Consider the following 26,704-nt stretch of genomic DNA (forward strand, 5'->3'; position numbering starts at 1 on the left):
AATAGTCAGATGACCCCCTATGAGCAAGCACTTGGTGACAGTGGGAAGTAAAAACTCCCTTTTAACAGGAAGAAACCTCCAGCAGAACCAGGGTCATGGAAGGGGAAGTCATCTTCCGTAAACAGTTAGGGGAGACAGTACGAAAGACACCCTGTGGACGAGAGCCAGAGATTATTAATAACTAATGATTAAAGTGGTGTATAAACACAGAGTGTGAAAAGAGATAAGAGAAGAAGAGATGCTTAGTGCATCATGTGAATTGCCTAGCAGCACAGGCCTATTATAACAGGCAATTGCTATAAAACAATGCAAACTGTTAAGCTCAATATCAGTCTGAATTGATAGCGGCTATGGGAAAAAGTAAGCATCGTGCCAGGAGTTAAACTGAGCCAGCCAACTTACCCTACCATAACATACTGAAGTTATTTTAAATCTCTTAAATCCATCTTGTATTTCAGTGTAATATTACACAACTTGTTTGGTTTATCACAAATTTATTTTAGCTACTGAGTATTTTTAATAGGGAAAGTGTACAAGTACACCAAAATCATCTCTGATGAGAACCTTACACTAGATTATAATGATATATACACTGCCCTGCTAGAAAAAACAAGTCCCACTAATATTTCCCTGGATCATGCTTAGACTTGATGAGTTATTTACAACATTTATTTCTGTCTAGAGATGCAGTACTCTTGTGCCAAGATCTTGTATTAATGCTGGGAGAGTCAGACTGTTGCGTAAAGTCTTCTCTAGTCCACGCCAAAGATTCTCAATGGGGTTAAGGTCTGGACTCTGTGGTGGCCAATCCATGTGTGAAAATGATGTCTAATGCTCCCTGAACAACCCTCTCAAGATTTCTGTTCGATACATCCTGGAACTGTCATCTTGCTAAACCTTGAGTGCAATGGAAGGCTGTTGCCTATTTGCTTAAATCCAGGTGGTGACCTTTTTTTGTGTAGATATAGGGTAGGTCCCAGTTTTTCATGTGGAAGATGGTCAGTTTAACCGCAGGTGGCATACCCTCTCTACTTTTAAGATTAGGCCTAAATGAAAACTTTCCTCTTTCATAAAGCATACAGTTAGGGCTGTATCAAGTGAATCGTCAAATAGTTACCCTGTAGTAGGTCTAGACTTGTTGCAGAGGGAAGAGATTTTCTTCTTCATTTACATTTTTTCACTCTATGCATAGATACACCACTTTGCATTTAATCATTGGTTATTGTTAATCAACTAATAAGCAGTCTCACAGTCAGTCACACCCCATCTCATCACATCACGGGATTTCAGAAACTAATGGGTGATGTCACGGTACCTGGGTCCATTTTTTATACTGTCTATTGGCATGCTAACATACACAACCTAAGCAGCATGTCATAGGCAGGACTGTCCCAATTAACAGCTGCTCCAGCCTTTGTGGTCTTTGAAGGAATTGGGACACATGCATACTTACACTTAGCGCTCGTTAGCAATATAGGCTAAAACCGATAAGCATGTCAGTGGGAGCATATAAAGAGCTCTTTCAAAAGTCGAACACAGTACAAAATTGTACTATTTCTGCTACAACAATAATTAAACAAGAAACTTTTACTATGTTTCTTGTTCCTCATTTTACTCTATGAGGCTGCGTTTCACAATGCTTCACCATTAGCATGCTAACAACGGTCACTGGCAATGCTAATGCTATCATTTGCTAATTAGCATTAAAATCAAAGCCACTGAGGATATTAAGTTTAAATTATTATTATTATTTATTACGGTGCTATCTTACAATCTACCTGAGCATCATGCCTACTTGTATGAAATTTAAATCTGTCAAATAGTGATCAGAGTGGATTGAAATGGTGGCTCAATCTGACAAGTACTGCCAAAACAAGCAAATAAACAAAAAAATCCAATCCAGATATTTATCAGAAACAGTACTGCATCAGTATTTATTATGGTTTCTTTTACAGTGTACTGGTTAATATAGGAAAAAAAAATCTGTGCTTCAACCTCAGTAAAAAAAAAAAAAAATCTGACAGGGAGTGGGTGGTTTATAAATCATTTTTAAATGTTTTTTTTTTTAACTGTACAAAAAACACTGGCCTCACAAACACAGACATGTGGGTGTAAAGGAAGCACATTTACTTATCAATAAACACAGATTTTTCATTAATGTTCCGCTATTCAAATTTGGATTATGCTCAGTGGAAAAACATACAGACTTTCAAAAGCTGTCAGATTGCGAAGAATATCACAGCTAAATATATATATAAAGAAAAGCAGCTGCACCATATTCCAGTCCTGAAAAGACACCCTTACAGTTAATTAGATAAAGGTGTTAGGTGTATCTCTGCTCTGAGTTGGAGGCTTGCTTCACTGCAGTTGTGGAATGGCAGAACCTCAGTGATGCTCTCCCACAGGTTTAGCTGGAACAAGCGAGCGCACAGCGAGGGCGCTACCAAACGCTGATTATGTCGCCTCTGCTGCTGTGCCAGCCTTGGCTGGGCCGATCAAGAGTGGGACACACATTAAATATTAACTTAATTGGTCCCAGCAGAGCCGTGCTAACATACGGCAAGCATCAGACGAAAATGTCACTGTTTCCCCAGAGCCCCCGCACACTTAGGATCAAAGACAATAACATTGGTTCTAATCTGCTGTAATTGGGAGATAAGAGATTCAATGGTACAGCATGCATAAGTGTAGCTGAATGCATTTGTGTTTGTGCGTGTGTGTGTCTGTCATTCTCCCTGATGGAGGCTTGTCAGCTCAGAGTGACAGCCAGCAATGGGACTAGTCAGAAAAGCTCAGCATCCCTTCTGGTTTCTACACTTTCCTCTCGCCAGTGAACATCCATTTTATCTCCCGTCATTGAGCAGCCTGTTTAATGCATGGAAAGTTAACATCTGCGGTGCATTAGCGGGTTGCAAGTGTGGTCATAAAAGTCACATGTGCTGAAGGTGTACTGTACATACACTCTTCACTGCACCACCTACCGCTGGTCCACCACTCTCATGCACTACAATTAACTCTAATGGTAGCCATAGTGAAAGTCTAATCATAAATGGTGCATTTTAAAGATAGTGATTAGTGATTAGTCTGAACCTCTCCAGGGAAGTTTAATCTCCACTCAAAGTAGTTAATGTACTTGCTAAATGAACTGCTCCCTCCATAATAGCACCAAGAGCAGTGTGGAGTCGAGATTACTAAGCAGCGTGGGCCACGTTCTAAATCACTCACTAAAAACTACAAAACCCTGGAGACGCCGTGGCTTACCACAGCACCAGGTTGTGTGAGAGACGGGGAGCTAATGCACTCAAGGGCGTCGAGGGAGCTGCAGAGTATGGCAGCACAAGTGCTGGAGTCAACAAGCTCAGATGTCCTTTTCTTGGCTAAGAGAGCCGGAGAATAGCAGAACAAGAGCTAGCCAGAGGGAGAGGAAGAGAGAGAGAGAGAGTTTTTGTGCACCAGCAGCCTTCCTGCATCCAACGCAGACACACAAGGTCATTTCAACAGTCGCACACTATTGGGTCATGGGATGATCTGAATAAAGAGAGCACGCTACCGTTAGAGCGACTCTAATGTCAAGTAAACATATGGGCTGAAATGTATCTGAGGAAAAACACTCTTTAGCTCCTGTGTCACATTCTTTTCTACACAGCTCATGAGATTTTTAGCCAGGACTTTTCCCGAGTGTGTCGGCTATCATGTGATAGCAGCAGGGGCAAAACTGAAGCACAAACGGACAGACGTAAGGCATGAGAGTCTGTACACAGTTTCCATCTCATCTTCAACTCCCTGGCTGTGAGAGCGCTAATTTCAGTGCAAGCTCCCATTGACTTTCGTTTGCCGATGTCCCGCAGACGTCCGTAGATTGCGCTTGTGGAGGGGAGGTTAGCCATTAAAGCCAGCGAAAGTGGACTCTAGCGGGAAGTGGCACTTGTGGCTGTGGGTGGTGTCAGAAGCAGAGGAAGAGCTCAGAGGGAGGGAAAAAAAAAAGAGGTGTGGAGAGAAAGAGCAAGAGAGAGAAGAGAGCGAGTGCACAGGGGTTGCTGGGAAAAGATTGGGACAGGCTCTCCTTTTAATTTACTAATTAACCATGCAAATGAAATCTTAACAGGCTACTCAGAGGCAGTCCTCGGGGGAGGGAGGAAGGCATTAGTGCTTGATTATACTCTGTCCATGTGGAGGGGGGGGGAGAAAGCGAAGTTGAAATATGCTGTTGAACAAAGTGATGGGAAACTTCTTGGCCCGTGGCAGCCAAGCAGAACCACAGCTTGGCTGAAAGGAGTGAGATGTCTCCGTTGACATGGATGGAGAAAAGAAAAGCTAAAAAACCAAGAACAACAACCCAAAAAACATACAATATATATTATGTGTTTAAGCTGGATGTGTGGATTGTTTCAATTGACTTAGGGTCAGTGTGTGTGTGGTGGCGGGGGGCAACCATCATCTGAACAAACGGCACAATCCTGAACTGTACATGGTGTAATCAGGCCTGCGATATCATTCAATTTATCATGGCTGTGCCTACCTCCTACACGTCTGGGCCAATTTCTGCTAACCTTTCAATGTGACAGACAAAGCTGTTAGACATAACAGTCCACCTATCGCTCAGCTGATTCGAAACCGGCCAATCTCAGGCCTCACAAACTGCCCGTCACACACAATAATAGGCAGCGCCACAATTTTCACAAGTTTACCTTGAAGACGTCCTGCGTGTCGTCCATGCAGTATACCCTGATGTTGTACTCCAGCGTGGAGCAGTAAGCGTCCGAGAAGAGCACCAGCCTCAGGCGCTTGGCGGCGCCCATGTGCAGGGACTCGCCCACCAGGGCGAATGTACCCAGCTGCTCCGAGAAGAGCCGGCACGTCTCGGCCTCGAGCTGGCAGTAATAAGGGTCTGACACCAGCTCCTCTCCCATCAACAGGACGTCCTGGAAGAGGCAGGGGTGGGGGAGGAAGAAAAAACACAAAGTGTGGATAGAAGGTCAGGCACCCAATTTATGTAGGAGGCAAGGGCGATGTGTTTGCCTGGATATCTGGTGTGTGTATGTGTGTTTGCAAAGGGCTTTTAAGAAAGCAGACTGGCGCAGTAGAAGGGCATCAAACTCTATTGTTCGTGCTGTGTGACAGAGTAACATCAAAGGTAAAAGGTCTTTAGGTAATGTTTAGATCAGGGGGAAAAAGGTCTTCTTTGATCTCGCTTCAGATTCCTTATTCGCCGCAGTACAACTTACTACATCCTGACGTAAAGACACACACCTCCTCATACAAAGACATACATCCTATAGAGCACCATCAGTTTCCTTAATAATGCATGAACGAGGTATTCAGTTGACATGAAAGGAGACTTGAACAGATTCCTGGCAAGAACAGACGCTTCTGCAGAAAGGAAAGACTGGAGGTGCGCTGAATATTGGATTATCAGGATTGCTGGAATTTCCTACAACATTTCAGATTTGTTAAGAAAGGTGAAAACAACTTGCCAATTTATCTGCAAAACAACAGTCTTGCCTGATGGTGAAAAGTGCTGAAAAACACTAACAGGCAGTACAAGAATTAATTGGTGCTTTAATTTGCCACGGAGAAGAAAAAAAAAATGACAGGTTTAAAACAAAAACAGAAAAAAAAAACCCTCAGAAGCAACACCTTGCATTTTTCATCGTCGTTACAGAGCTGAAATCCTGCATCGCAAATGCATCCTTAATAAGGATGAGACACCTATGAAAATATCCCATTCCATCACAGTATGGGATATTTTTCATGAGATAATTCCACTGCTCTCTGAGATAATTTGATGGAGACAAATTGGACCCAAGGTGACAACATTTTCTCTAAAATCCCTTCATGCCAGTTGACTGACTCTACCCATTAGCCAATCAAGCTGAAGAGAGCATTCTGCCTGCCAAATGCCCAGCGAGCCCCTGTAGGATCGATTCAACCAGACACCATCTACATCAATAGAATTAGTATTGACACAATTCATTTGCTATGCAACCACAATGGAGTCTCACTTTTTCATCATCTTAATATTTCTACAGAGTGGAACAGAGACCGAGGTGGCTCAATTACGCCACTAAGCGCTCGCTCTACGAGCAATTCATTCCTCTTTCTCCCTCTGCATGCCTGTTATCCATTTTCACTCTCTCGCCTTGCGTCGCCCTCGCCTGCATGGCGTTCCTCTAGATCTGCATTACCTGCCTGTCTACTTTTCCTCTCTCTCTCGATCTTATTTCTTTTTTCCCCCCCTTCCACTTTTCGTCACACTCTGCAGTTATTTCCACCCTCTCGTCTTCTATTCTCTTGTCCACCTGGCACTTTTATCCCCTTTGGTGTCCACGCAAGTCAGGCCGTTGGGCTATATTTGGTCCGGCCGATGATTAAAAGGGCTGGTCTAACCTCTGCCTCAGACAGGCCAATCCATCCCACAGACACCCCACCGCTGCCACACAGGGGGGGAGGCTGAATAATTTATGCACAATATCGAACATGAAAGAAGACCTAGTAACACTCCGAAGCCCACCAGCACCCTTTCCAATCTCTCTGGATAGTCGAGATGGTTACACTACCTCAAACTGTGCTTGTTTGTGTGCGTGTACCTGTGTGTGTGTGTGTGTGTGTGTAGGCACCAAAGGTTCTTCCCAACTGCATCCTATTGGAGCCTGGCACTTCTGGTTACTTTCAAATTTCATGGATAGAAAAATGGGGAGGGAACTCTGTAATTGGAAGCTGCGGTCAGAAATGGTCAAGGAGCACTCAGAGGAGTACTTTGAGGATCAGTAATTTGCTTAGAGAATTTCTGTTTTGAGAAACATGTTGCTTAGCAACTCGTCAGCTAGAGAGCCAGCGCTTCCAGGCTTTTGTTCAAGCCCCGATGAGAAAACACCTGATGGTCAATAATTTAAACCCGATGGAGTAGATGAGTGCCGGGTCAGAACTATCTCCGCTATATACCACTGAGTGCCTTTCAAGTCACTGCTGAGCAAGTTTGTACTTTTTTGGGGAGAAAAGCTCTGAATAAGTTTAGTAAGACTTTACAAATTCACTGGATGGCAACTTTGTCTTTCTCCAAAGGATTTGTGCTGGAATGATAGTGCCGTCTTACCTCCCAAGCGCCCTCATAGTTCTGCTTCTTAAGGCGCACGGCCCAGTTATCCAGGCATGCATCAAAGCAGTGGTCCATGCTGAGGATAACTGGCCGGCTCAGGACCACCCCCGGAGGGCCACAACTCACAATGGGGCTGAGAAGGGTCTGGCAGCCAGCCAGGGGTAACCTACACCGGGGAGAGGAACAAGAGAGAGCGATGAATGCTTTTACTCATTGAGATATAAGTGAGAATTTATCGGTCTCTTGTAAGCAGGATATGATACTGTCACCTCTGCAAATTATCTAGCAGCTGTAACAGAGAATCATGAAAGCCTGCTGGACTCGCTGACTTGTCGCACCAAGCTGTGATGACTGAGTAATAACATGACACTACCGCGGCATGCTGCAGTGGCTGTGCCACGAGAGACTGAAGTGCAGCAAGCCAGATAAACAGTGTTTTCCCAAACAATTCATTTAACTTAAATAGTGCACATCCCGGTAAAAGGCTACGTTATTTATTTACATCCTTCCTCCACAGTACTGGCACAGACTGCTAAGCCGTTCCTAATGGAACAGTAGAGCATCAAAACAAACAGCCTAGTGGCAGGGAAGACTGCCAGTTAGACAGCGTTAAAGAGACCCACCTTAAATCTTCCTTCCTCTGAACAGTGAGATAAATCTCATAGATCTTTCCTCTGGGGATGGCCTCGGGAGGAATGAGCAGACTGATTCCTAATGCAAATAACAACAAAGGGAGAGAAGAGAGGAGGGGGTAAGCAGGAGGGAGGGAGGGGGACAGGCTCATTTGTTCAGAGTGAACAACGCTTTTGTCATCCCACAAAGGAAGCCAGCCTACTCGACAAAACTGTAAGGCTGCAAAAACAAAAAACAAATCTATTCTGAAGGTCAGAGGCAGCCTCCTTCAGGTACAGTAGATGCAAATCTCTGCACCGGCAGCCGAGGCGGCACACGTCCCCACGGTCAACAATTAGCTGAGACAAAAGCGCACGCTGCATCGCAGTTTAAATGTCCTCCGTCTGCCACCAAGTAGATAATTGAGACCATGGAACAGACTACTCCAGGAAAATTGCAGTTCCCCAGGAGAGTGTAGGAATGCACACTGGAGAATAGGCAGAGCTATTGAAATAGCTTGAGTGTTGTGGCATTTGCGCTGTGTTTCCGGTGCCAAAATCATCCACTTAGAATCCCATTTTAAATGTTGTACAAATAGAGACTATGTGACACAATCTCAACAGTCTCTGCATGGTAAAACTGGGCTTCTATTCACCATAAAACATCTGTTTGAATAAGGCGAAGGTGCCTAAATGCTCACAGCCTTGTCTGAATCTATAAACCATGTCTTCCATGTGCCCACTCTGAAACTGTGCTAAATGACAGTATATCTGCTTTGAGTTGAAGCATAAAAGTGCTGAGAATTTCCCCCCCCCTCTGTGTCCCACTGAGAAGATGGGTGCCAATGCGTGGTATAGTCAACATGGCTTTGAGTTAATCCATGCATAAAACATCTTCAAGAGAGTGGAAGAGAGGCACAGAGAGAGAGAGAGTGGTGGCAAGGAAACAGGAAGGGAAAAAAAAAAGGACCTTTTCTTCCACAAGACGTACCAGCATCGGCTAATCTGGACAGCCTACAATGAGCCAAATGAAAACACTGTCTTCCAGTATAATTATATAAGCTCTAATCGGCTAATGTGAAGAGGGGAAGCAAAATAGGGACTTAATGATGGCACGGTGGACTTTTTATATCTTTTATAAGGCCGATCTATGCCGTCTTTTTCCCCCTTCTGTCCGTTCTCTTAGCATAAAACTGACACTTGTGGACATTGGCTACAACCCCCAACCAGCTCTGTCATTAGCCAAGGAAATAATTGGAATAATTTGTTATAGATTTTATTCCACATTTCTTTCGGGGCACGGCGTCTTCGGCACACACTCATTATATCTCATCTCGTCACTGCACTGAATGTTCTTTTTAGTTATTCATGCATTGCTGTGTAGATGTGGCTTGTTGACAAATATAAGCAGAATCGCTGTTTTTTTGTGTGATTTAATGTTGGATTAGTGACTTTTTCGGTGTCCCGTCTTATTTCCCTCATAACTGATGGAAACTAATTTGTATCCCATACAGAAATACAGACTGCGCGCTTCATGGCTGTCCTGGCATGAACCTATTAGGAAACATGAGTTTTAAGGCTGAATAGTCTGGAGTGGGTTTCAACAAGACAGTTATGTTTATGGGACTGAGCCGTTATTGTTCAATTCTCCTTGCAAATGTCCAGTCACAGACACTAAAGCAGGTGTAATAAAACATATAAAGCCGACTCGCTCCCGCAGCATTTCCAAACACAGAGCAGATGTTAAATTGTTTAGATCATGCTTCTTTGTGAGCTTAAAGTATAGCTGTAAACAGAGAAACATCCTACAGAGGATTAAAGATGCCATTGCACGACACAAACTTACAATACCGTGTCTGGTGAAACATGGCCCGAATAAAACAACTGTTTTTACAGTCCAAAGTTGTTGTTTTTTTATTCCACTTTTATGAATCACGTTTATAAATTTGGGAGCAGTAAAGCGGAAATTGCTTTCAAGTTTGAGGTTTCACTTCTTATTACGAAGAAGCCAAAAGCTGTAAACAGAGAAACATACGGAGTGGTGGGTTAGCTGTTCTCTGTGCAGTGTTTGTGACTGTCATTCTGCATCAGCCGCTATATGGACCTCCAGGGCAAAATCAACTTCTAGAGACTGACAGATAGTCTGCTGCACCTTATGTCTGCAGCACAGTTGCCTGTTGTCACAAAGAGCTAACAAAGAAATAATGTATGGAGTGCTATTAGTTCAGCCAGCAACTGCATCTTTGGTAATAAATAATAATAGACAGATAGCGATAGCGTGAGCCTTCATCCATCCAAATGAGCTGAACCGAGTATCAGAGTTTGTTTGTTACCAAAGAGATGTAATAACACAGACTATAGAGAGGCAGCAACCACATCACGACGGGTTTCTGATCAGACCTTCTGATCATTTCCAACACCTGACATTTGATTTTAGGATAAATTCAAAACGTTAATTACTGTTAAAACTGAGTTATTGAAAAATAATAGTAGGTTTGTGAAGGTCCCGTCTCCTGTCATCCCCAACTGGTCACAGCAGATCGCTGCCATTATCTGAGCCTTCTACTGCTGGACATTTCCTCCTGTTAAAAGGACATTTTTCCTTCCCACTGTTGCTAAGTGCTTGCTCATAGGGTGATATTTTAATATTGGCGTTTTCTCTGTATTACTGTAGTGTTGTTACCTTACAGTATAAATTGCCTTGAGATGACTTTTGTTGTGATTTGGTGCAATATAAATAAAACTGAACTGAGGTGAAGATCAATTTCTAGATCAACCTTTAAATAAAACAAGGTTAAACTGCATGTCTGTAGAACTTGCAGCTTGCATGTATTTTAAATTCTTCAATGTTACTTTTTGCACTCTCTTTTTTGCACTCCTACACTTCAGGAATAAGGAAGTATCAAAGTCCACCATTTGTGTCCTTTTAGCTCCTACTTTAGCCAAGTTCTCACAAGCACATAAGGGGAACCTTTGAGTGACCCAAATGTACATTTATTGGTCTATGCCTTATATGCCACTCATGTGGTGAGTGGCACAGCAATTTGGAAATGTATACATAATATTTATATGTATCCATCTATATAAATAAACCATCATAGAAATTATAGGAGAACTTTGATGTTAGCTGTGTAAACAACAGATAGCTTTAAAAATGATACAAACAGGAAAATTGGTCCAGGCTTTAAGCCTTTATATGCAGCAGAGGAAATATAATGGAATTTTGACTCAGCAAAGCAAAATATAAAAAAATCTTTCCTTGCATTTCCTCTCAGCTACCTAGGGCATCCAAACAAACAGTGAAGCAATGTAGAGAGAAAATGCAGAGAGGCTGGAATAGGATTACAAGAAAGCAAAAGGCCACAACAACCAAAGCGGATCCAAATAGGCCTATTTCACAGCAGCTTTTTCCATAAAATGTTAGCGAAACACACATACTAATGCCATTAACAGGGGTTCTGTTTTATTCAGGCACAAAGCCTTTATTAATGTGATTAGTAACACCTGTGTTTCCCTGCCATTTTATGTCAAATTGGCTGCAGTGTGGCTATGGTTTACTGAAAACCATTAGCCACAGACCTGCATGCACTGGTAATGTGGGCACAAAGGATTTGTTAGATAATACATCATGTTAGGTGGTTGGAAAGCAAACAGAAAAAGATCCCCTAAGGGTATGAGGTTCTCAGGGGGACCACCCTAGTTAGCAGCAGAGCCTCAGGTGGGTAGAAAGCACCGAAAACTGTTTGGTCCAAAACTGTTTGGTAACCCCACACTACTTGCCCCGGGTAGTAAATACCTCCTCCTGATGTTAACCTTATTATTTCTTCTGAAAACACACATCAAGGCCCAGTAATGTACTGCACTGGTGTTATTTGCTCTCAGAAAAGGGAGCATTATGATGCAATATGACATCAACCAAAGCCTCCAATAAATAGCCAATAAATATGACTTTCTGTTTACAACAATAACAGACATGTAGCAATAGTGAGCTTTTTTGTTTACAGGTGATTACAATACGTGAACAAAAGCTTAAGTGGAAGTTTTTTTGGAGGTTTTAAGCCAAATCAATTGATCTAAACAGTGTGAGTGTCAGAATGAAACCTAAATAGATCTTAATGAAGAACCTACCTGTGTTGGGGATAGTCAGCCTGCCGCCTAGGAAGTTGAAGGTCCCGTAGGAGGTGTTGGCCACGTCGCGGGGCAGCGTTTTAAAGTAGCTCTGGGTGGAGAGCCTGCTCACAAACTCGGCAGCAGCATCAGAGTTGAGCTTGCCGTTGTGCAAGGTGTGTGAGCCGTTGGGAAGCGGGTCCAGCAGAGGCCCGTTGGTCATCGAAAACTTCCCGGTGGCATCGTGGCGAGAGCGCAGGGTGCCTTGATAACTGGTGGTGGTGGTGGTTAGATCAGGCTGGATGGTGAGTAAATGGGAGTTCTCTGTTTAGATGATAAAAAAAGCAAAAACAGCAAAAGACAAAAGCAAACGTGTGAATCTCAAAGAGTGGTGGGAGGAAGGCTGGGGAGGGGAGTGGAGGGAGGGGGTCCCTACATCACAGAGACAGACCTCGCACTCTCTAAAGCTGTTGCGAGCCGCACAGAAAACTGAAACAAACACAGAAAAGAAGACACATGGCGCAGAAAACAAGAGCACTCGCACGCGCGCGCACGCTCTCGACAATACACAAACACAAATTCCAGTCAAAGCCAGTCAATTCCCATCCTCTCTCTCTCTCGCTCTCTGTTTCTCTATCACTGTCTGTCTCTTTAGCAACCACACAATCAATTCCAAACAGAACTCAGATGCAGCTTAGCATCCAGAATATATAAAGGCTTTTTTTCCCCCTCTCACACTGAATCACAGACACAGCAACCCAGTCCCCCATCTCCATCCAACTCAGACAGTTGTATTTCTATTACTCGCTGTTAAACCTCTGAGGCTCCACACAGGCAGTAAACAGAGTGGGTACATTTCCTGACAATAAGGTGCTGGCGAAACATAATGTGTCAGGCAGGCAAATAAACAGCTCGTGCACCACACACACGCATACACGCAACATAATAAATCTCGCTTAGACCACAATCCACTGCAAACACATTCGCGCCACCTCCACAACCACAAACAAACAGCACTGGTGGTACATGTAGATGAGTGCGGCACAGTCACTGTGGCGAAGACGGACAGACGAAAGCGGAACAAAGAACAGTGTCCTACTGCTGTGGGGGGGAGCCCTGCGTGACCGCGGCACCCACACACCTGGCTTGCTGGGCTTGATGCCCATGGGCTGGAAGCCAGTGGTGAGGATGGAGGAGTCGGCCACGTCGGCATCCAGGCCTTCCTTCTTGCGCCTGTAGACCAGGACGACCACAATGAGCAGCAGGGTCAGACACAGGGCCACGGCCACCATGCCCACATAGAGCGCCACGTCCTCGGCTCCGCTCACGGCTGCAAAGAGAAGGACAAAAGAAGAAAGAAAGAAGAAGAGGAAAGATTACTAATCAAGACTGGAGGATGCCCTCTGGTGTTCAGTGTTAATGTCATTTTGAGCTGCTGCAACATGTTCTGTGCAAAGGTCTCACTCGAGGACCTGTTTAATGGCATGAAGCATTCCTTCGCTGCCACCTAATGTTGCTTGACGCCTTCATAAAAAGTTAAGAGGGCCAACATTATCAAATACTGCAGGCCAGAATTTCTAAAACTCTGAGGTCTCGATGTCAAGCTGTGGGGGAAAAAACTAAACAGGAAAAAGCAGTTTCTGAAGCAGGTTTTCACTGTTTCACTGTCACATTTCTTCATTTCTGCACCGGATAAATATATCTTAGGCCAGCATGTTCTTTTACCTCTCTTTCTCTAAGCACACAACACCCCCAAGAGAAACAGAGAGGGAAAAAAATGAAGCATTTGCTTATGAAATTCTAACTCCTCGTATTGACTGCCTGTCTCACAAAAGCACAGGAGTGTCTTTCTCCCAAAAGTACAGTATGAAGCTGACAGCCAAGCTGAGACAAACATCAATGTGTCTGCTCGTTTCTGTCTATGCACTCGTGTGTGTGTGTGTGTGTGTTTGTGTGCGAGTATGTGTTTTGCAGCAGAATGGGATTTGCTACGGCTGTCTCCCGGGGCTGGGGGAATTTGGTGGTGGAGGTGGAGGATGCTCCTGGGGCCTTTGTGGAGGGCCATTGTGCTGGTGAGCCACGGGGGCGTAGCGCTGTCAACTGAACACAGTCAAGGAGGGGACGCGCTGAACAGCGCAGCTTTGAGGGATGGAGAACAACAGCAAAGGTTAAAGCACTGCAGGCTGGCATGTGGTGAGTTGACAACAAAAGGAGGAGAACAGGAGCGGGGAGCGCGAGGGGAGCAAGTGTACAAGAAAGAAAACGCAGAATTAAAGAAGACTAACGCGAAGACAGCGTGTGCCTGCGACTGACAGCATGTGGGATTTGCATTTCAGCAATGAGCAGCAGTAACACGTCCAAAAGGTTTGTGTCAAAATCAACCTGATTACCATTAGGTTTGTCATCTTTTGATAAATATCTCCAGGCTGTCACCACTGTGTAATCCTGCTGCATGACAGGAGCCGCGCTCAACCTTAGAAACGCAGATTTGACAAGTTTTAATTGGTGTTTGTAAATCTGTGACACGAAAACGCCACAATTGAATTAGCGGAGCGCTAAAAGTCGACGAGAGAGAGAAAGGGAGAAAAAAATAAGCTCCCTTTCTGTCTGCAGCTCTCATTTCTATTCATCTCTTTACATCAATTTGTCCTTGCCTCTCCTTTTGCCTTGAAAAATCCATCTTTGGACAAAGCTGCCTGACATACCCAAGTGTTTAAGAGAAATGCCAGAATCTATTTCATGGGTGATTATCTCAGTACAATCTGATACTTTAAGTAGCGGGATTATATGCAGCCAACCTCTATGGCAGCTCTTCGTAATGCCAGAGATCTCTTGACATGTAATCGATCGCGAATGACTGGCTGAAGATAAACACAAGACTGTGTGTTTTGTTCGTGATGCTACGTAGCACACCTGCACATAACACACTTAAAGCATGAGGACTCTTATCTGATGCATTCAACCCTCCTCCACCTCTCCTCTTGTCCATTTACCTGCCTTTGCCTCGCTCTCCTTAGGGAAGCACCGAGGTGCTTAACTGCAGGAAGCCTGGCTAAACTTTCCCTCCCTTTCACAATGAGCTCCAAAAAAAGAAAAAAGAAAGAAAGAAAAAAAGGATGAGAGAGACTCTGGCTGAACTTCTCATTAGAGTTCCCAAATCCAATTGTCTTGGCGAGCCAAAGGCCAGATGATGCCGTGATATTTGAACTTCTTGTGCTGCAGTCCGCTGGGAGATGTGTAGTTTGACTAAAGACAAAGCAACACCCGTCAGTAAGGAGACGAGCCAGCTGGTTTCTGCTGATTGGATAAACATAGCCTTAGATTGGCCGGTTGCTGTTTACTTGCTAAGGGCACACCAAAGACAACTGGCTAACCTCAGATGCAAAGATCCAGTATCTCGACTCTTCCCTTTTCCCCTGCACACAGCATCCTCGCGCCCAGACAATAAAGCCAGCCAGTCAATCAAACAGCTCTTCCCTCTTTCCTTTCTCTCTATTCTGGCTGTAATCTCTGGTGGCTTATCGGAGCATCGCTGAGTGAAGTTTTATCTGACCCGCCAGGTGTCCTAGCGAAACGATCCCGATGCTCACAACAACCCTGACCAACAACTGCTCTCAGCTCCTCCTGGCCCCACTCATTGATTTTCATGATGCCAGCCAATAATTGAAAGGACATCCATCACAGTTTAATTGACATAGCTAATCAGGTTTTATAATTGGATGGGCTTTACTTTAGTCCCTCTCTAACATGCCCCCTCTCTCACACTCTCTCTTTCCAATCGCACTCCACACCAATTTACCTCTCTTCCTCTCCGCCATCAGTCATTCCATCTTTCATTTCCACTTGACTTAATTGCTGGCAAAAACTTTTGATTCTCTTTGTGTGTGACCTCTCGTCATGAGTGACACCCGCCTGAGGATAATCTGTGGATGAGATGAGCTTTTTTCAGAGTTGACCTCAGGCCAATCTCTCTTTGCGCCCGTCTCCACAAGCTTTCACTTCAGCTCCTCAGACTCGCTCCGGGGCTGGCTGGTAGGGGATCAGTTTCTGACTCGAGATGGGCCGGTATAATTCATCTCCTCTAAGGCGGTGTATCTGGCTCCTGTTGAAGTTTGGACTCTGGCTGTATTGACAGTCAGCACAATGACCGCACCTGATAGTCCTCCACTCTCTCTGCCTGCTTTTTTTCCCCCCTCTCTCCTGCATTGATAAATAAGAGCTTTGGAGCCTCCTGCGCCTCTTCCCCGGGCATTTATCAGGACACCTGAGAATATATTTCATCCCATGGCCAATCCTAGTCACTCGCCCGAAGATGAATAACACAGGAGTTCTTAAGGTCAGGGAAATATGGCTACTAAAACTCTCAACGCGAACGTGACTATTACTATCTCCACAATACAGTCGTCCCATCCCTCAGCAGGCTCCGGTGAAATATGGCCCAAAATAAATGTCCGGCCATTTTTCACAAAGCACCGTGACCCCGCTCTGACAAACAAAGCAGTGACGGAAAATCTCAGCCTCCGCGCCGCCAAATTAGCTCTGAAATAAAAACAAAAATACAAAAAAAAAAGCAGGCTGAAGATAAATTAACAGTTTGATGTGTTTTGCTCAATAATTTGTGACACATCCCAAAATGGGATGCTGCTGCAAATTAAGTTCATTACCTTCATTACACACATTAAGCCGAATAATTGTTTTTATGTTGTCCTAATTCCCTGCGCCTGAGAAAACGAGCACCATTATTTTCCCCCCACTATCCTTTCTCTGCCCTCTAACACCTGTCTCCCATTTTGGTTCTGCCATGCTGCCCGCATATTTATTATTCCCCCTGCGTAGATTTTGCATAGAGTATATGTTTGGGCTTCACTTCTTTGCTTTTATGAAAATGATCCTTCCTGGGTCAGATTGCTTTTCCAGCTTTGTGTTGCAGATTTATTCTCATGTACGCGACACCTAAAAACAATAACCTCATCGAACGCGTTTCATTTCTGGCTTAATGAGGGAGATTAGACGTGTCTGTGAGGTCCTCAGACGGACGACGGCTTTTGTTGCAGAGTGACTGTGGTTCACTGTGCAGTTGTTGTGTTAGATTGTGCTGGGAGAGGAGGGTGTCTTTTGTTTCAAGGAGGGGGAGTTTTCCATCTCAGCTAATAGCCTGCAGACGTGGTTGAAGTATGGGAGTTGCTGACAAGCCAAAACCATCTTGCTATTTTGCTTATTATAATACTTCACACAGCAATTGTCTATGGAAACGCATCTGCTGGGAACAGATTGGGACAGGCATTCTTCAGAGGCCGGCGCGCCGCTCTGCTCTGTCAGTGTAAATACTGAGTGACTCTGTGTGTGCGTTCGCTCGACTGTGTGTGTGTGAGGAACAATGACTGGCATCTTTGTGTATATATCTTGCTTCTCTTGGGAGGAGCTGCTGACCTTTGATGATGGGCTGACTGAACTCCCTGGTTCACTGCACCAGCCAAACCCGGCTATCGGTGGACACTCGCACATACGTGCACTTGCTCGCGTTGCGCTAACACATGCAGAACACAATGCAGCATTCGCATGCAATTCCAAACAATCCTCGCCAGCCAAGCATCGGTCTATTTGATCACATCAATCACGGCAAAATACATAATTCAGTTTATTAATTCAGTGGCCCATGTCAACTGAATCCCCATTAAAACTCAGTGTTTACCATGCAGATCAGCCAGAGAGCACACTATTTATAACATTTTCTCTATGAGACGCCACCCGGAGACTCATTGTGGGCAACATGCAGTATCTTTCTGTCTTTGATATCTGTAGGAAGTGACAGAGCTCTCCCTTCATGTCCATCTGGTCTGCAGAGGACCCCGTGGTGTCACTTTTCCACTCAGCTGCCGTCTCCGGCCATATGAGCCTTGCCCTTTCTCATCCTGACAGTATGCACATGCCCTATTAATGACACGCAGGGGAGTGGCACCACAGTATAATCTGGCTTGAATTAAACAGAAAAGTGCAAACGCGTTCCCCTACTTTTTAATATGCGCAAAATATGAGATTAATCACTATTTTAAATGCACCAGTGTAATTGATAGGTTGTGTTGTAATCAGAGGAGAGATGCTTTTATTCATGGTTTTATTAACAGGTCATAGAGCAACACGGCACCAATATGCATGGTAGGAAAGAAGGTACATTACCCAGTGATAATTAGAAATGATCATCTGAAAAGGTCACACAGGTGGGGATGAGCCAGCAGTGGGCTGCAGATTAATCTTTTGTCTGTACGAGTGTTTAATGAGATGGACACCTTTCCTTCATGAACCCTTTGTAAGATGAACTCAACATCTACGACAAAAAGCTGAGGCCATAAGGAGGCTTCAAGCGTTTGATCGGATAAAAGGAAGAGGATCCTTTTTTTTCCCCCCAAATGGAAACTGTTTTTAAAAAATCAAGTAAAAAGCCTTTCCCTCCTATCCCCATCTAGCATTTACTTGAGGGGCTAATTGATGCTAATGTTGTACACCTGTTCTCTTTGTATTGTTTGTGATCTACTTGTTATATCTGATGAGGTTGTGAGACTGAACCCTGTTTAATATTTACCTTTGAATAAATGTTTCCACTTCAGCCTTGAGTGTCATGCTTCTTTTTTTTTAAATTAACAGTGTATAATCTAGCAAAAGCTCTCAGATGCTGTTTTGAGTGCATTTATTGGTTTTTAAAATGTTCATTTGCCACTCATCAGCTCAGTTTTAATACACAAATACATAACAAAACAACCATCTACTGATCCTTGTGCCAGAAACTGGCTAAAAAAACATATCTAAAGTAGATGTTTTGTATTGTTTCGCTGAGTTGAAGAGTGAGAGTTTAGCTTGCGGCGCGTGGGTGGTGGTGCACTCACTCTGTGGACACTGCTCGCTGGTACAGTTGAGAGACTGGAGATCAAGCCCCTGGCAGTCTTTGCCCCCTGTGCCAGGTGAGGGCTGGGTGCACTCTCTGCTCCTCCACATCGAACAGTCTGCGCCACATGCTGACCACTTGCTCCACTCGCTCCAGCCTCCGTCCACTAGAAAAAAGAATATAAAAAATAAAAATAACAGTGGTGAAACACATGCACAGCAGCTAAAACTCAAACGAATTCTCTTCAAACAATTTACTTCAGCTCACAGTGGTTAACTATTGATTGGAAAACATCAATAAACCGGGCCATAACTCCCCTTTTTTCAGCAACAATGTGAACTGGTGGAAACGGTGGCGCCAAACTATTTGTGTATTTGCGTGCGAGACGAGAACAAGTGGTTCAACACTCTGTTGCCATCCTGTGCAAATCTAAAATGGAAACCTGGTAATGAAAACCTTTTAAAGACATGCAAATCCACTTGCACACACTCAAATCCAGCAGCTGCACAGAGAAACCAAAGCGTGTAGAGCTGCTGAGGAGAGCCATATTGTCTCTATTCTGTTTTCTTTGTTTATTTTCAGCATGGAAATCAGATGCAACTAAGTTTAACCCCACTGGTGCGAGTGCGGCCTGGTAAACCAAGCTGCCAACAAACCAAGGGAAAAAAAAGTAACCTCTGAGCAAGCGGTCCATACATACGCAAGAATATTTCAGATTTCTCATACACCCAGCACAACATAATATAACATTTGAGAGAGGGAACCATCTCACCCTTGTTTGATTTCTTTGTCAAGATGCTAATATAGTGCCTGCGGTGTTGCCTGAAGTGCATCCGAATGCATGACAAAATACATGTGGTATTACTCTGAAAAGAAGAGAAAGTACATTACACCTGCAGCCTGACCATAACTTCAAACAGCCCACAATGAGCACAATGGAAATGGGCCCGTAATAGTTCGGAGCACGCCTGGCTGTAAGAAATATCAGCAGCTTTACCACATACAGAGAGGAAGGCCATTTTGCAAAGGTGGGGGTAATTTGGCATTGCGGCTGGTGCGGGTGGTGGCCGGGAGTAATATTGAGAGTGACACAGCGCCAGGTCTGGGGAAGGTTACTATAGGGCTAATGGGAAAAAGAGCAATAATGAGCTCTCATGGGGGAAAAAAAGGAAAAAAAACACCACTCACTCTTTCTCTCTCTCCCAAATGTAAGGGTGAAGGGGACCAGGCGAGAATTACCTGAACACACACACACACGCAGTCAATGCACACCTCTATGACAGCAGAAACCCTTCCCCTGGCTGACCTAAGGGCAAGGAAACCTTAGTGCTCATTAATCCTAGCAATAAAGAGTGCAGGGGGCATGACCTGCAGAAAGCAGCTCTGACCCACTGCAGGTCATGAAGCTTTGGTTAATAAAACATAAGTGAGATGTTACTGAGGGCGAGGGTACCTGTTATTGCATAACTGTATCAACTAATGATTTTATTTGCTTCTCAAGCTAATCCCCAATTGGAGAAATGAGACAGAAAACCACCGCGAGCGCACAGGGTGAATTAAACCCGGCTCCCACACAAGTCTATGTGTCGGTCCGTGTGCGTGTCCGGAAATGACAACCAGAGAATGCGAGACTATTTTTGTGCAAGAGCATATGTGTGTGGTAGGATGCTGACACAGCTTGGGTCCTTTTTTTTTTTTTTGCAGTCAGATCCATTTGGCAGAGAGCGCAGAACCAATCAGATAATTGTCCTTGTTTGGCATTGAGTGGACCCATCCGTGGGCCAGTGGGCTGATTATCCAGGCTGGGAATGAGAATGATTGAATAGCGAATTACATCCTAATGAATATATTATGTCACCCCTCAGTTTATCCACACCACGGTGAAATAAAGGAATGAGATCAACATCTGCCCTGATGAGGTGATGAAATTCTACTTCTCTTTTCCCCACCACAAAAGCAAGACTAATCGCCATGCAAATGACATTTTCAAACAAGGGGATTGGCGTGGCAACAAAGTGAGAATGTGGATGAGACAGAAGCACTGCGGCCCAAGGCTAAGGCAAATCAAAGAAAAATGAAGATGCATAAACAGTCCTTGATGGCCTGGCTCTGAACGCCGACTCTGCGCACGGCTCCCGTTTCAAGAAAGGCGAAAGGTTTTCTCCAAGAACACAAAAAGCTAAATAAACGCAACGAGAAACAACAACAAAGTCAAGATTTAACACTAAAATTAGAGCCACACCTCATACTTTGTTTCTTCTCAGAATCCACATCAGAAAATGGTCGTCCACAGAGACAGTTTTCCTTATCAAATCCCCACAAAGAGATTGTTAGCACTCCTGCAAAAGGCACCGCAGCTGATTTTCAATCATCCGGCACCGCAGGTTTCAGGTCAGCCAGGTCGCCGAGGAGGGACAGTAATACAATAACCCAGTGGCAAGCGCCCGTTTGGACATGTTGCCAAGGGGAGAAGCAAAAGGAATCTAACCATTTTTTAAAGGTCAGTGGGAGGGCCTGTTTAAAGCTTCGCTGTTCAAAAATGACAATCGCCGCTGATGGACACAGTCCGAGATCATCAAGCACCCACGGTTTCCGTGTCCTTGAGGGAACCCGAGGAGGTAGACAACTATCACTGAGACCAGCAGGCCTCTGCTTCCACTGTCCTGTCAACACACATGTGTGTAAGCACCACTAATCCCAGTGCTCACAAGCTGATGGTGGCGGGGGGGACAGAAAACAACCACAAAACAGCCACGGATGGCTTTGATAGCTCAGCCACAGAAGTGGGTGACGCAACAGAGATTAATCGCCCGCCAATAGCCTGCATTTCTGATAAATGTAATAAAAATGAACTCTTAACATTAGATGTTTCTTGCTTGCTTATTTAGGAGTAGTGTGCAATCAATAACTGAGCAAAGCAACGTTTACCCCCGATTTTGACGAAACCACCAAAAACTGATGAAAAAGCGACAGAGTGAGATATGAAGAGGGTGCGCCAAAGAACACAAAGAAACCAAATGGCACCAAGTGATTAAAAATGATGCAAGGCTGTCACCAGATGGCCACCATCTTTTCACACTGAAATAATGTGTTTTTCTGCCACATTTATTTTCCGTTGCCTTTATTTATTCCGCGGATAAAATATGGAGTCGCCTCAACAATCAATGATAAAACACGAAGAAAAACACGACTGTTTACTCCCAGAGTAGAATTAGACTTTTGCCTGCAGTGCAGACAGCAGACATACGGGCGCTAACTCGGATGTCTACGACGCGTACGTGCACGGAAATGCGCACGGATACGCCAGCCCCCGAGTCTGTTTATTTTCCATCTCGCTCAATTCTCACGACTCCTGTGGCAAGCCTGAGGGATCTGTGCTATATTTAAATAATTCACAGGAGTTCGAAATCTCTTCAGGTTGTTTGGTGTTCACTCGCAAATCAAGCAACAGTTTAGTTCGTTCGTGCGGGGTGGGCGTCACTGAATCTCTTCCAAAACCGGGGACTTAACTATTTGCTGTTGGCTCAGGTTTAATGTTTGTCTTTGCTGGAAATGTTGGCGTGATCTGACATTTTGCCATGACTATTGGCTCTGACCACAAGTCAGCGCAGGGCAGAGTCGATGAGAGGGAGACGGGTGGACTGCAGAATTATGTGGGATACTTCTGCAGGGATATGCTGGGATGGAGACAAAAGAAATGAAGGAGGCAGCGAGAGGAAAGCGAAATGGAGATAAGCCTTTGCATAGCTTGGCTACTCGCTGTCTCAAGTGTTGATATGCTCTGCTCTGAGCCTCAGGCTTTAGCCTCAGCCGCCTCCTCCTCCACAGCTCCCTGTGTCTCTCCCAGCATGGAGCCCATCTGATCTGCCACACAGGCCTCCGCCAACTCTCATTAAACACTTTGGAGACTTAGACAAAAATACAGATGAGCCTCTCGAGCTTCACACTTTCCTGACGAGAGGTGGGAGCTTGGATACAAGAGTCATTGTGAACAGATACGTGGTGGGTTTTATTACTGAAGAGGCCGTCTGTCTCGGTCCGCGGAGGTCGATATAATCCACGGGTGAAATATACCTCAGCGACTATACTCTGAAGGAGTCGTGCTACTTTTTGAATGTGGAACAATACATGGCCATCAGCATTTCACCAATAAATACATAAAGGCTCGGCTGGAGGATGTAGAGACAAATTAAAGCCTTCGCATGCCGTCGGTTCCAAATTAAAACTGATTTGTTTCCAGCCAATATTCATGCGGCTCTTATCCCTAAAGGACGAGTTAAGCAAATCTAAGAAGCCATCTCTGCACTTCATAATAGGCTTTCACAGCATAAGCACCTAAAAACTCAATATATTTTTTCTATAAACCATTTCAAAGACCTAATGCTGAGAGCTAAATGCACTAGAGAGAACTAATGATGAAAAAAAAAAAACTTTGTCTAGATAATTAATGAACTCTTGAAACAAGACCAGCATTAAATCATGAAATTTTTAAGTCATAGCTCAAAAACAAAGCCGGTGTAGTAAAAAAACGTTGCCTCTCAAGGCCGACTTTAAAAAAAAAATCCCACTACTTTTGACTCCAAATGTCAGCTACGTCTAAATAAGTAACATCATGTCTATCTGCAGTGTCACAGCTTCCCATATAATTCAGTTTTCTCAAGTTGCTTTCTCCTAAAATGGACTGAGCTATAAGCACGGGGATGAATAAAGTTCTCATCCGGTAACAAGTGATGCATCTGCCAGGCTGCTCTGTCCTGTCGCCCCTTCCTGAGGCATGTGTGTTAATCATGCTCTTTATTAATTAAAGAGAGGTATACACACAAACGCGTACATGGGGCAGTGAATCTGTTTGTGTGTGTGTGCTGGGTGACAAAAGCGTCAGGAGCTGCCTGTCGGTTCACCTTCGGCTAACTTCAAAGGCACGTCTGTGAGTACACAAGAGCGTCGGTGCCACTTGTGATGGGAAACAACAGCTCATCATCCCCCAAGCTTTGCTGCGGTGGACTTCTTGGCCTTGAATGGGGGGAGGGAGTGAAGGGGGAACCCCTCTCCCCAGCAGACAGCTGAGGGCTTCACTGATGTTCCCCACAGCAGACAGGTAACGAGTGACAAAAGGGGGCAGAGACAAGCATCTGTTGCCAAACAACAGGGCTGATAGGGGTGCGAGCGGGGTCGCGGTGCTGGAATGTCTCCCATCAAAAGGAGAAAAAATTGAGTTCTTTCTCCCTCAAAATCTCTATAAACTGTCTTCACAGAGTACAATGTAATTTTTGTCACAGCACTCCCAATAGTTGAAATGAAACACTTTCTCTTTGTGGAACAAGAGGAAGATGGAGGGAGGGAGGGAAGGAGGAAGGGGGTGGGTGGGTTGGCCTAACAATAGCAGCTTGGACTGACATTAATTTCTTTAAGCTCATGAAGGTCAGTATCCTGCTTTGCTGTAGAGGAATGTCAAGCATCCCTGGGCACCCCTCTAATTCAATTACTGGTTGCTCCAACTCCAGTAATTCCAAATCCACCCAGGTCCTCACTCTGACTATGAATCCCTGCTCCCCTTTTGTCTTCCTCCCACCGTATTCAGGCAGGCCATGTTACTTACAGTCGTGCTTGACATCTAGTGATGTCTTTACATGCTAGATGTGTAAGACAACACCCTGATTCACTGAGGAAGATAACCTCTGTTTTAGACAGGGAAAAGCTGCCAGTGCCAGGGGTGTTGTATTTCCCTCCCTGCTATTTACTGCGCGTGGGAGATTTCTCCTGTGGTCAGCATGGCTGCTGTGCCCCAGCTATACGTCCGCACACTGATCTGTTGGCAGACAAACAGCCAGCTCCTGCGCACACAGTCAGGCTTTCTCTACTTCTTTTTCAGCTTCTCTCTCTCTCACTCCGGGCTTTGTTCTTGCCTTCCTTACACTGTATCTGATTCCACCTGTCTCTATCCCTGCCTACACCTTACACCTCGTTTTTTTTTCAAGCTTGCTCTCTCCCTCGCTATCTCTCCCTTTGTCAGGGGCCTAATGTGGGACTGCAAATGAAGCAGCTTGACTTCCATCTCAGGCTACCAGGGATCAATATGTGTTGCTCACTATCAGGCAGGACACTCTCTGCCTCTCCGATGCTCTCACGAGCAAGGACGGGCAAGCAAATGAAACGCCCCCAACTCCTCGCACGCAAACATCGCACAAAGGCCGACATAATTCAGCTTTTTAGTGCCCGTATTTACTACACAATTTGAGCAGCAAACAATAGTGACAAAATAACGTGGCTGTAACCGTGTCTCCTTAAGCAGACGGGTCTCTGAAAGAAAAGCGGTGTCTGCATACAGTGCAAAAGATAAAGAGGTATGTGAACAAAGTGCGATAATAATAAATCACTTTTAGCATGAAGCCTTACTGTGCAGACTAATAGGCTCTGACGTTGCGGTGTAAGCGGTCTAACTGCAGGAAGCAATAAAGCCTGACATCTAAGAAAAAATAAAATAGACTGTTAGTGTTGGTACAAAAAAGCAGCCAAAATAAAGATGAAGTGATGACTTCTAGATGCAAAAAAATGCAAAAAGGAAGCCACAGGAAGCCAAGCGCCACAGGACAAACAGGGTTGCCTGGGAGTTACCTGGACAGGTGGCCACACAGGCACTTTTCTGGACGTTCTGCCCCTCACAGGATGTGCCTCCATTCAGTGGCGTGGGGTTGGTGCAGCTCCGACTCCTCTTCTGCCAGCCACGCCCACACACGGCACTGCAGGACGACCAGGTGGTCCACGTGGACCAGCCACCGTTGACTGTCAGACCAGTGCCAAGGGAGGAGGGGGGGATATGGAGGGGTGAGGTAAAGTGGGAGGAAGGTTGTGAGGGAGGGAGGGATGGATGAATGAAGGGACAGAGCAGCCAGGATTACCCGACATGCACTAAGGAAAAATAGGCGCGTTGCACTAGAATAATCAAGACTGCTGTTACACTCTTTGCAAAGTGAACAAATGGAAGCGCGAGAGCAAAAGGGTCGCTCCCTGTGTCTGAGCTGGAGTTATACGAAGTGCAGAGGAAACAAAATGGCTTCAACAGGGAGCAGAAAAACCTGACGGCGATTTCCCGGTTTCCCCTCCGAGGAAGGTACAGCCGCTGCGAAGTAACTCACGGGCACGTTACATATCAGAATCTCCCCCCTGAATTTCACAGAGATAATACGAGGATATAATAACATAATTGTAAAGCCATTCCATTTAAAACCACGCTGTCACAGTCATACATGCGTAAAAGCAACAAAACCAACAACAACGTGTACTCCCGGGTACTGCCAGACACTGCTGAGATATAAATGCATCACGGTTGTTCCGCAAATTCGGACTGCGTCCTTCACACATCCGCCACTGATTTCACACCACAACATATCATTCAGCGAAATCAAGTAGGCTTATCTTTGAATTGGAGAGACCAGCACTGTATAATTCATTCCTCTTTTGTTAGTTTTTTAAAGATGCGAAACTCAAAAAACTCTGAATTTCTGTTATTACGGCCACTTGTCGGAGCAAACTTTAACCATCCATTGCCACTTAATTGGTACTATGTCTCTCAATCATGCCAGGTGATTACATCAAATCATCCTGTATCTACCGTGTTTCCTCCAGCTCACAAGATACAGACATTCCTGATTTATTGACTTGAACAGCACTGTCGTTCTCTCTCTGTACATACTCCCTTCCTAATTTCCCCCTAACACTCTCCTCTGCTCGTCGTGGCTGAATCATTTCCTTGCCCTCTCTTTGCGATTGATTGCCCGCCACGGCGAGGTAAATTGCCAGGCAACTCGGCCCCTGATTACCTCTTAGCACAGAGTGCAGTCACACCAGCCAGGCCTTGTTAAAATGCATCTCTGGCCCCCTGTTGAACCCCCTTTGAAAAGTAGCAGTTATTATGACTTGCTACATATAGCTAGATTAACTAGCACAGTAGACTGTGGTACCTTCAGCTAACTGATTTTTTTCCTCTCGAACTCAGAGCCACGCAAGTGA

At 44.8% G+C, this 26,704-nt stretch overlaps 1 protein-coding gene across 3 annotated transcripts in view; it reads right to left on the reverse strand.

The window, feature by feature from the left end:
* Positions 1-26,704, reverse strand: part of unc5a (unc-5 netrin receptor A) — a 154,262-nt gene that overhangs the window by 12,895 nt on the left and 114,663 nt on the right. The window contains exons 6-12 of one of the 3 annotated variants that reach the window (XM_031745260.2): positions 25,310-25,477; positions 18,696-18,860; positions 12,956-13,144; positions 11,836-12,138; positions 7,720-7,807; positions 7,094-7,262; positions 4,689-4,922 (exon numbers count right to left, since the gene is read on the reverse strand). In XM_031745260.2, the coding sequence (XP_031601120.1) occupies positions 4,689-4,922; positions 7,094-7,262; positions 7,720-7,807; positions 11,836-12,138; positions 12,956-13,144; positions 18,696-18,860; positions 25,310-25,477 (1,316 nt within the window). Of the gene's footprint in view, positions 1-4,688; positions 4,923-7,093; positions 7,263-7,719; positions 7,808-11,835; positions 12,139-12,913; positions 13,145-18,695; positions 18,861-25,309; positions 25,478-26,704 lie in introns of all 3 variants that reach the window. The other 2 variants (XM_039616623.1, XM_039616619.1) reach the window with 2 other exon arrangements.

The sequence above is a fragment of the Oreochromis aureus genome, linkage group 2, assembly GCF_013358895.1.
Source record: "Oreochromis aureus strain Israel breed Guangdong linkage group 2, ZZ_aureus, whole genome shotgun sequence".
In the NCBI taxonomy this organism is placed as follows: Eukaryota; Metazoa; Chordata; class Actinopteri; order Cichliformes; family Cichlidae; genus Oreochromis; species Oreochromis aureus.